The sequence below is a fragment of the Megalops cyprinoides genome, chromosome 17, assembly GCF_013368585.1.
Source record: "Megalops cyprinoides isolate fMegCyp1 chromosome 17, fMegCyp1.pri, whole genome shotgun sequence".
NCBI classification, from domain to species: Eukaryota; Metazoa; Chordata; class Actinopteri; order Elopiformes; family Megalopidae; genus Megalops; species Megalops cyprinoides.
This window is the reverse complement of record NC_050599.1, coordinates 7572261-7583599: the sequence shown is the minus strand read 5'-3', so window position 1 is coordinate 7583599 and position 11339 is coordinate 7572261. Positions and strand designations below refer to the sequence as shown.

General features: G+C 42.8%; 1 protein-coding gene across 1 annotated transcript; it reads left to right on the top strand.

The window, feature by feature from the left end:
- Positions 1–3130: 3130 nt before the first annotated feature.
- On the top strand, positions 3131–10240 carry tdh (L-threonine dehydrogenase). Its single transcript, XM_036550255.1, has 9 exons — positions 3131–3288; positions 5528–5722; positions 6086–6128; positions 6366–6436; positions 6693–6842; positions 7090–7262; positions 7384–7474; positions 8089–8358; positions 8708–10240. The coding sequence occupies exons 2-9, from the start codon at positions 5539–5541 to the stop codon at positions 8845–8847; spliced, it is 1122 nt and encodes a 373-aa protein (XP_036406148.1). The 5' UTR covers positions 3131–3288; positions 5528–5538; the 3' UTR covers positions 8848–10240.
- The last annotated feature ends 1099 nt before the right edge of the window (positions 10241–11339 follow it).

Sequence of the window (11339 nt, the reverse complement as noted above, 5' to 3'; positions counted from 1 at the left end):
GCTTGCAGGAACATGCGATAAGCAGGTGGGACACATATGTGAGCACATACAGTACCGGACCCAGGTCACATGTCATTTGGGCAGTGCTGGCAGCTTTGTAATCACACTTTGTTGCTAACTGATTCACTTGAATCAAGTCAATAAAAAAATACTGAAAAATTAATAGGGACTGAAACATTTTTGTTACTCTGTATTGAATGTCACTTAAAATGTTGTTCTTGTATCTGTGATGCATTTCAGTTAATTTCTCCTTTATTTTTTCCTCATGGCATTAAAAATGGTTGTGCTCAAAAGCAGTGTTGGATTAGACTACTTTTTTCACCCTTCAAGTTAATGATGTACTTAATATTTTATAGCAGTATATTGCTTTTGATTTGTTAAAGGTATTTTGCATGAATTTTATATTCGATCAATGAGCTCTTATGAAAAAAAACTGTAACTGAAAAAGTAGGAGTTGAAGAAAGGTACTGGGCAGTGGTAGAAATTCACTGCGACAGGCACACGTTTAATTTTGTCACATGAGATTATGAAGGGTGTCACATGCGAAATGCCACTCCCAAGTACACAGACACTCATTCCAGTAAAGCACTGTAGTGCTACTGGCAGCACATGAGGGAGACAGTAATGGGAACACATGGGCGTCTGCTTGCACCAGTCAGATCTTATGACTTCCTAGCTGGCTTTCCATAACTTATATATCTGTGTGTGTGTGTGTGTGTGTGTATAATATTTTTTTCTGGGCTACCTTCAGCCAAACACTGATGGATTTACATTCAGCATTCAGCTGTTGGTCTCCTCTTTATTATGAAGACAAGGCAGTGTCCATGACAGAGGCTACGTGAATGATTAGCATGCTTGTTGTTGAGACAGGAGCGGGGTCTCCATTTGTATTAACCAACAGTTGACATTGAGAGCCTGTTCTCCACTCGAACATCTTATCTGCGGGGCCAGCACCCCTCTGAAAACAAACAGTGAAAAACAGCCCTGCAGTGGTTTCACTTTCCAGTGACAGGAATATGAAACCTAGCTGGAGAAACATGTTTATTTTCTGATCCTTTACACTTGTAAATTTGCTCCTTGAATAGTATTTGTAAATCAGCTTTGTACTGTTTGGTGTGAATGCGATTGTGCTTTGGCACCACAAATGTTTCCTTGTCTTGCGAATAAAACCAATCGATTTGAATTTAACTGAGAAATTAATCTTATCGAAGAATCTGAATGAACTGAAACTCAAGCAAGATTGTGGCCAGAGGAATTGATTTGGATTGATTCAGACTGGTACAAACTGTTAGATTTATGTGCTTGAATTTTATGGTTAAGATAAAGGCAAAATTGTTAGGGTATTAGAACTGACTTCACTTGGTGGGGCTATGATGTCAATATAAAATTATAGAAACTTGCCCATCAAAGATACGACATGTATCCTGCCCACCCTCTTGAATGAAAACGTTTACATGTTGGAAATATATTTTGGAACTGCATTACAGTGTTACATTTCCTACCTTGTTTTTGAGGGAAATTTTAAATATTAAGCTACAGTTATATTGGTAGGATGAACTATTCAGATAGATAAACCTGATCATGTCTTTACAATTAATCTGGCTGGATACTTGACCATGATACTAATAGAACCTATGAGCAATACATATAATTGATGCTACAAACCATATACATGTACACAGCAGGTAGACAAAATAATGTAAACACCAAACAATATGTGAATACTAACTACTATGGACATGGGCTTCCCTTTGCCTTCAGAACAGCTTCAGTCCTTCACAATATGCTGTACAACAGGTTTTGAGCTGTTTCTAGTGGTATATTGGACCATTGTGTCATAAATTGTTGAGAATTAATCACTGGAGGGGGGGGGGGGGGTGTGGAGGGCAGCGGCAGAGGTGCAAATGGCATATGGCAATTAGCATATGTGAAACCACCTGGCTAGAGAACTTGCCTCACTCCAGCATTGGATGAAACCACCATTTTTGAAAAAGAAAAATCACTCATTATTGGTTGGTAGATCTGTCACTAGCTGGTGTTATGAAAACACTCCTGAATTTGTTCAGCTGTGGGGGTGTTATCAAATCTGGGAACACCTTGAGGAAACAATAGCCATCTACAATGGCTTTGTATTCCTTGGCTGTAATAGTACCATGCTGAGTAATAATCAGACCCAATGACTCCCATAAGATGGCTGCCATGAAAGATCCACCACCATTTTTAAGAGGTGGGAACAGGCAATGTGGGATGAAGGCTTCCTTTTGATTGTTCCAAACATAAACCCATCCATGTATAGAAAAAGCCTAAAAGAATAGTCATTGGACAATATTACTTTCTTCTACCACTCAGAAGTCCTGGTTTTGTGCCCATTACACCAGGTTGTACGTTGGTGTGCACTAGCCTTTGTTACAATTAGTTTCTGAATGGCAGCCCTACTATAAACATTAGCTTTGTGAAGATCACAATTAACAGTTTTGTTGAGACTGGGTTACTGAGGTGTACATTAAGTTCTGTACTAATTTTTGAGACTGGTGTTCTGTGCTGGGTGTTCATCTATCCATGTCTCTGAGCTTTGAGCTGTGGCCACTGTTCCTCTTTCCTGATGCAGTTTTTCCTTTTAGCATATACTGTAATGATTTTAGACACTGTTCCCCTTATCATATTAAATAATTTACTATTTGTGTGACTGACAACACCTACAACTCAGGCAACAATAATTTGACCTCTTTCAAAAATATATTTCTCATGTTGCTTTAGAAACTCAAATATTAAAGAACTTCAAGTAATTTTAAAATGTCCTCTATAACAGAATCATATTGACAATTACAGCTAATGTGTAGACTCATTTTAAATTGCAATTTATTTACTTCAAAAGTCTGTGTTTCCATTATTGTGTCTGTCCCCCTGTATACACACAAAATTTCTTCTACAGCGCGGACACACGGGGAGGAGGCAAATATGCGTCGTGGCGAAATCGCCTTGCGGAAAAAAAGACGCACACTGGCTGACCTCGTGTTGCGGTGACGTCGGATGGGAGTAGTCGCAGGCGGAGACCGCACCTCCAGTATCGGCCAATCAGGACGAAAACCGGCTTCCCTTGAAAGCAGATGGGCGCTGATATATAACCCATGGCCGGAGCTGATGCAATAGTATTAGCAGACAACGCGTGTGTCTTCCAGCCGGCTAGCAAAGGACTCCATCTGACCCTGCATCCGAGCAGCATCCCACTACCCAAACAGGAAAAATAAGGGATATTATTTTAACTGTGAATCTTATTTATTCATTCCGGTAAGTAAATTAGCTATATAATGTGCAACTTCTGTATTTGTGTTGCTAGCTAACTTGTTTCCAGTAAATCGTGAAGATAGCTTATCAGTAGACCACAGGACAGCATCTTTGGCTTTTGTCCCACTCCAAGCGCTCATCATGCCGGGAAATATATATATACCTCCGTGTAGGCTGCTGGCTAATTCTAGCCAAAGTTATTGTATTGCTGAATGAAGTTACTTACGTTTTTGTGCAAACGTTGCCAATTCAGCTAAAGCAATCTTAACTAAATGACGTTTGGGGTCCACAAAACTAGCTGAGCATCATGTGTTTAGCGGTCAGTTTCCTAACACATTTTCGATCAGCTGAAGACACATCATTTCACATAAAGTCGTTTAGCTGAAACCTATTTGCTCGCTATTGATTTACTTCATCTATCGGAAATGAATATGCCAATACACGCGGGCTGTCAGGAAGAAGGAAGTTAACACGCCAGCGAAGGTGCATGGTAGGTGTCATCGTTGCGAGTTCATCTGTCCATTAACCATCTAACCTAACTCGTGGTATTAATTAGCCTGTACTGAACAAGTAACAGCTGATGAAGGATCACATAAAACACAAAATAACTTTGTGTAACGGCCATAGGCGCTTGACGTGCTAAGTGATCACGTTTCCTCGGATGACATCATTTGACGTAAAAAGGATTCTCAGCCAATGGCGATGGCCATATTCTCATCGTTACTCAACGGTGAAATCAGAGGATGCGTTTATCTTGTCAAATGAGCCATGTGTTACCCGGTATCTGTCATAGTAATATGCGTGTACGTTTAATTAACAAATGATCTCATTCCCCGTTGGATCAAAGCTGAGATATATTACTTCTCGGACACGTGCTATAATGTTTAATCCAAAAATCAATGTAATGCACTATTAACGATCTGATGGTCAAATATCGAACCTTTTATAAAGACCTAGTCAACCCTTTCTTGGAAATTCTGAAAATAAGGAAATTTGTGAGATTCTGGGGACGTCCTTATCTGTAGTCTTATGTCAAACTAGTCAAGAAACTCGGATACTGTCTTAGAACCGTGGCCAGACTAAAGTTTGCAAAGGCAATTGAGGTAACTCCTACCATACAAAAGCTTTGGTAAGAATTATGGATCTTATCAAGATTTGGCTGGAGAGCCCATAAATTCAGTTTATGAAGCTGTCCCCTTGAGGAGCGTGTCAATGCACACGCTTACAGGGTCGCCAAGTTGTTTTCTGCATGTCCACCCCTCATATGCTGATTGGATCGCGACGAAGGCAGGGCAGTATAAATACTCTCAAATTACACATCGCGTTCCCTTCACAGACGCACCAGACGTAAAGGTAAGATGTACTTGAACACATCCTGTCTCCGACTGTAGCTAAGTTCGAAATTACGTGCCTTTCTGATGTATTTAAAAAACAAAAACTGTATGATTGTTTTTAATTTAGCGTTGGTTTGGAATGAAGTGACATTATAGATGTTATAGTGGCCTCCTTCATGCAAGGAAATGTCTTGTGTCTGAGTAATCGAACTACTTGCGGAGCTAACTTGAGTGATCAAGCCAGCTGGCCTCTCTACACATCTGACACTATCATGAAATTTGGTTACAGTTACTAAAGTGTGAGAATATCTTCCTATTTCTAAAAATCAAACTTAAGTTTCTAGTGCGGACATTTAACGTCTAACGTTTAACTATTAACGTTAGCAGTCAGGCGGGACAAGTTAGTGATAACGCGCACATCGGTGATTTGCCAAGTATTACATTTTCAGTATAACCAAATTAGCACTGAAAATGAAATATCGAGTGTAGTTAGTGAACAGAAAACGGTAAAGTTGAAAATTTCAGTCCTGTTTGGCACGGACAGGACCGTAACAGCCGATTTCACGAAGATCTTCGTCCAGTACTGCAGACGCAACAGACAGGAGACGGCATTCAAATGAGGATTGTTTGGTATTGAACTGTCACCCAGGCAGAATTAGACAATTGCTGGAAACTACTGTAATAAATAAAAAGAACACAAGCAGTACAATTATTTGCCCTTATCTTTAGTTTGGGTTTGTTGATGTCACCGTAGGTAACTATCGATGCGGAATGTTTGTACCTTCATCACGGTTAATGCTTTATATATAGCTCGCGGGGACAATGATAACGCCTTACATTTGGGAACTGATCTTGGCACAGCTGCACCCCAGCACCCTTACAGTTGCCCGACGCTATTTCCGATACAGGTGACTTGAAGATGCCAGTTGTCAGAGCCCTGAGCAAAGTGGCCAAGCAGGCCCTCCTTGCCCCTCACTGCAGCTGCCAGCCTTTGGCTGTTGCCGTGCGCAACATCAGCTTCTCCCCGCGCCAGGTCACGTCTGACGCCAGCTTTCACTCCGTGTCCTTCTCCGAGACGGACCACCCCAAAGTGCTCATCACAGGTAGGATGGTGTACATTTACTGTAATGTACTCAATGCAGTACAAAGCATATTTTTATATGCTACGTACATGCTTTTATATGCTTTGTAATTTTATATGCATCTATATTGATGGTGCTGCATGCTATGTTTTTGGTGCAGGGGCAAAAAAAAAACAAAACACAACAGTATTTGTTTCCTATATACGTTTACATTTGCCTCTGATGTCTATAGCTCGATCTCTTCCACCCAAGCTGTGTGGAAGATAAATCTCAATAAATCTAGCTCCCCCTACATGACCTTGCCGTGTCTCCATGGGAACAGCATGTTTACCATCCTCCGATTTCCCTTGATAACGTCTGCTTTCCTCTCTCTCTGTTGTCCAGGGGGGCTGGGACAGCTTGGGGTGGGGCTTGCTAAGCTGCTGAGGTAAGAGCTGAATTCCACCCCTCCTCACATGCACATATGTTTCTATAGCTTTTTTACAGTGTTTTTTTTTTTTTTTTTACCACCATGTATGTTTAATCCTTATTCGCCTTTGTCTAACTTAACTGACTTCACTAAGAATACGTCAGTTGGAAGTGACAGTAGGTGGATGTCAGTGTATGCTCGCTGCTAACAGCTGTTGCTCTGTGTTAAGTCCCGGTGTAACTTCCTGTCTTGTAGGAGGAGGTTTGGAAACAACAATGTGATTCTCTCAGACATCAGGAAACCCCCCAGCCATGTCTTCCACAGTGGTGAGTAGAACTTGGAAGATGGTGTTTGGAATGATGCACTGTAGGTCAGATGTGGGTCACACTGTCCTTAAAGAGTACCAGAGGTGTCTGTTTTTCACCCAGTTAAGTCATTACACTCAGCAATACATAGAACAACTTGAACATTTCAACAGAGGCACTTTGTAAACAGTTATAAAAGGTGTGTTTAAATAACTTTTAATGGCATACAGTTTATACATTGGCATACATTTATTTATTTATTTTTTGTGACATTTAGGCCCCTTCATCTACTCTGACATCTTGGACTACAAGAACCTGCGGGAGATTGTGGTGAACAACCGCATCACCTGGCTGGTGCACTACAGCGCTCTCCTCAGTGCTGTGGGGGAGGCCAATGTGCCCCTGGCTCGGGCCGTCAATATTACTGGTAAGTGATGCCTCTGTTCACTATCTCTGCGTGGGAGGAGTGAGGTGGTTCTGGGAGAGCCAGACTCTTCCTGGCGCTGCTAGGCCCGTACAATTTTGGCAAATGGATCTGATGGATATAAGCAATTTGGCAAGAAAGACTTCTGTTGCATATAGACTGAGGCCGTTGGTGAAATACTTTTATGGGCCTTGAACCATTGGAGGTTTTCTCTCTTGGGACTGAGTTTGTTTTTCCTCTCGTTCTTCAGGTTTGCACAACATCCTGGACATTGCAGCGGAGCACGGCCTTCGCTTGTTTGTCCCCAGCACCATCGGCGCCTTTGGCCCCACCTCCCCCCGCAACCCCACCCCCGACCTGTGCGTGCAGCGCCCCCGCACCATCTACGGCGTCTCCAAGGTCCACGCGGAGCTCATGGGAGAGGTGAGAGCTGGTCGCCCGCGGTGCGCCCTTGCACTGAGGAACCTCAGCTTGCAATTGCTGTGCGGATATTCAGCGCTGTGCATGAGCAGTGTTTCACACGGTCTTGCTCTGTGTCTGGCAGTATTACCACCACAAGTACGGCCTGGACTTCCGCTGTCTGCGCTACCCTGGCATCATCTCGGCAGACTCCCAGCCCGGCGGAGGCACCACTGGTAAGCATTCATCCGCTGCAGAGCCCTCATGTAGAGGCTGTGGTTGTTGAACAGGAAATTCTGTATTTTTTTTTTTTTAAATCCTCAAGTCCTCCTACGTAACTGCCATGTTTCAAGCAATGGGTTGTTCCCCGTGGTATTTATAGCCATTTCTGGTGACACGTACAACGTCTCTATTTCCAAACGTTCCCCCTTTTTCTGTGCCTCTTCGGCCCTATTACATAATAAAGGTCAGATCAGTCTCTCTGGGGCTCATCTTTGTAATTTAATAGGCGTGGAGGGGAAAGGGGGGGGGGGGGGTAGTACTGTATATACCAGCCCCAGCTGGTATCGCTGTGCGAGGTAGGAGCTCTGTGCCGTGTTTCAGCTCTGAGAAACCTGAGGCTGCCAGTAAATCTCAGTCCAATAAGTCTGTCGGAGCACCATGGGGGCCCACGCTGAAAGGAGCTTTAAACCTAGTGTTGCTCATGGCCTTTTAATTCTTATACAAAGCATTGCCAAAGTGAATAGACCGCTTTCCGTTACTGTAGTTTGTATGTGAGCACCGTGTCCTCCCTGGCACTCAGAGCGAGCTACATGGTGAGCCTGTGTTTCTCTCTGATTCTCCTCCCCAGATTACGCGGTGCAGATCTTCCACGACGCAGTGAAGACGGGCAAGTTTGAGTGCAACCTGAAGCCGGACACGCGGCTGCCCATGATGTACATCGACGACTGTCTGCGCGCCACCCTGGAGGTGATGGAGGCCCCCGCCGACACGCTCTCCATGCGCACCTACAACATCAACGCCATGAGCTTCACCCCCGAGGAGCTGGCCACCGAGGTCCAGAAGCAGCTTCCCGACCTGCAGGTCACCTACGACATCGACCCCGTGCGGCAGGCCATCGGTAATGGATATCCCCCCCGATATGAGCTGGACACCCTAATGATTTTAACCTGGCAACCAAACAGATGGTCAAGAGTTAGCAATTGAAGGATTCATAGGAATAGTTGTTGGGATGTGTGTTAAATCCATCACATACGTATTTTAAGATTGTTGAATTGTTTTTTAAAGAGATCATCTCATCTCATACTGACAGTGTAGATCTACAGGGAGGTCTGTCTAATTTTACGAACTCCTTACGAAATCCTTCATGTGACGATTGCTGAACCTTCTTAATATGAACTGCTGCAGCACATGATCAGTCTACGAGTGTCGGGTTTCTAATCCGTATCTTCCCATCTTTGTCTCTACAGCCGACAGCTGGCCAATGAACTTCGACGACGACAATGCGCGCAGGGACTGGGGGTGGAAGCACGAGTACGACCTCCCCGAGCTTGTGCAGACCATGCTCAACTTCATCGGCTCAGATTCTCGAGTTGCCCGCGTCAACTGAGAGCGCTCAAACCCCCCTCCCCCCTCCCCCAAGTCGCCCGAGCCAACTGAGCGCGCTCAGATCCTGTGTACATACTGTACAGACTGATCTATAGATAAACGGAGACACGTGGTCTGTAAATAGTCATTCTCCTCTCCGTGCGTTGGGAAGCCCTGTTAGCCTAGCGCGTGTGACCATGTCAGCGGTGCACGACTGTCACGTGCTTTCTGCTTTGTCTGCTAGCGGTGGAGGTGATCTGCGGCCACCTCTCGCTCTGCTGCTGGGCAATCGACTCCTGTAAACCTGGTTCCTTTACTGATTTCTCACAAATTTAAACCTTTCTGTGTGGCTGCTAACCAGTAAATTGAAACTGGCGTTTTCTGGTAAAACCAAATTCTTGCTGTCTGAGATCCGTTTTCACTAAATCAAAGAAACCGAGATTGTGGACATACGGAAATTGGGTGAAATTTTCTTTTTTTATTTCAGATTTTGTTTTTCCTGGCTGCCATTTTTGTAAATCCACAAATTTACATTTGGCCTCCTGGAATGTAAAGGAGGCCACGCAGAGACTTAGATTTGTATGAAATTCAGAGACATCTGTTTCTTCTGCTAAACACAGTGTGAATTCAGGTACTGGGTAGTCTCTACATTGAGGACCAGAAAGGGATAATTATTGAGTTGGAGTACTTAATTAGGATGATGACATTTATTGTTAAAGGTAGTCTATTTTTTTCCTCCTGTTTTTGGAAAAGATCCTACTCCATACACCCACAGTTGCACAAAGTGTGACCTCGGCTTTGTCTGGGGTTGTGCCTCAATGCAAACAGTGCAACCTGATGAGAATGATGGGGGATTTCTTTCACCCCAGTAAGAAAGATAAGAGGATTATGAGTTTCTGTCTGGTAATAAGGATGAGCTCATTGTTACATGTGATCTATAATTTGTTATTTTTTGTTTATGTTCTATTCTGTGCAATCTATTTATTCTGTCTGCAGAGAAATGTTTTTTAAAATCATGCCTGCAGTGTTACGAAGAGTTACTGCACCTTTACTCCATTGAAATCATGGCCTGCTAACCTCTTCTGGGGCACTCATTATTGGTGTATTTACCTCCAATGAGAGGTTGCAAATGGTGATTGTAAAATTCGAGCTGCCAGCATTGTAGCAGCATAGCTGCTGGTGTCTATAGCTTGCCATAGAGTTACATACTGTTCTCATGGTGATGGAAAAAAAAAAAGGATTCTTCGAAAGGAACTGTTACATCCTACAGCCTAATGATTGAAGGGAACGTAGCCATTTATACATGTTTTTTCTAATTGTTTTGTCAGAAACAAATGAAATTATTTTGTTTGCTAGTGTATGTTCCTCAGGCTTTGTTCTGTATAACTGCTTTTTCATTAAAGCCCTTTTCCAAACACCGTTGTTCATGTCTTTTTTTCAAGTTTTGAACAGTCTGCTGCAACAGCATGTTAAAAATATTACTCTTCACTGGGTAATAGATAACTGACATGGGCGACCTTGAACATACAAGATGCTTACCCTACACACAGTAGGTGGAAATGCGTTTGTTGAAATGAAGGCAAGCTACTCTTATGATCAAATATCTACAATATTCATTCAGTAAGTCACACAATTTCAGTTCTAGTGTGTCTGTAGTAATAGTCAATGTCAGAATACACACTGTGTCCATGGAGCAAGAGACCCATTGCACCCATTAGCACTGCTGTTTGGATGTGTAGGCTATTTTTTTGTTCAGTCCATTCCTTTTAACTCACTGAGAATCTGTAAAAGATCTGAGAATCCATAAAACTTATTCATGCATGATGATAAAGCTGTAAATCTGTAAATCACAAGGTAGTTGTTTTTAATAACACTCTTTAATGTCTTGCATCTTGGGACCTCAGAAAGCTGCAAAACTGACTGGAACTTCCAGTGAAATATTAATATTAGAGGGAAAAGGGAGAATCATTAAAATTCTTCCATGCTTAGAAGCAAAATCTCTCAAATTACAGAGGTGTTAGTCTCTACTGGAAAAAGGAAAGGAAAAGAAGCCTAGAATTCCTCTCAATACTGTAGCTCATCTCATTAATCGACCACTAGATACCAACTTACACATGCTCAATGCATGTGCTAGCAATGAATTCATGAACAGTTACATTGAAAAGATCAGCAATGTTATGAATCAAACTGTATGCGACTTAAACCTCAAACAGAATCTGATCTCATCAAAGTAATCCCAACATTAAAAACATCTCTGGGGCCCATGCCAATTAAGGTTATTAAAGAACTCCTGGTACTATGCCAACCTCAAAACATCCAAACACACTGTTCAGCCAAGGACTCAGAACAATACTGAGACTGTATAGGTTGAAACATGCCTTGGTCGAAAGAGATTAAGACACCAGACACTTCACGACAAACACAACAAGCCAAATGCTATGAAGACTGCTACGAGGAGTGCCTGTGATGGGGCATTAGGCATTGGAAATATCAGGGTGCATTCTCATGTCAAAG

Excerpts from the sequence above, each read along its gene's own strand:
- tdh (XM_036550255.1), top strand. The coding sequence starts at position 5,539 with ATGCCAGTTGTCAGAGCCCTGAGCAAAGTGGCCAAGCAGGCCCTCCTT. Across the intron at positions 5,723-6,085 it reads CCCCAAAGTGCTCATCACAG|GGGGGCTGGGACAGCTTGGG; the intron begins GTAGGATGGTGT and ends TCTGTTGTCCAG. Across the intron at positions 8,359-8,707 it reads CCCCGTGCGGCAGGCCATCG|CCGACAGCTGGCCAATGAAC; the intron begins GTAATGGATATC and ends TTGTCTCTACAG.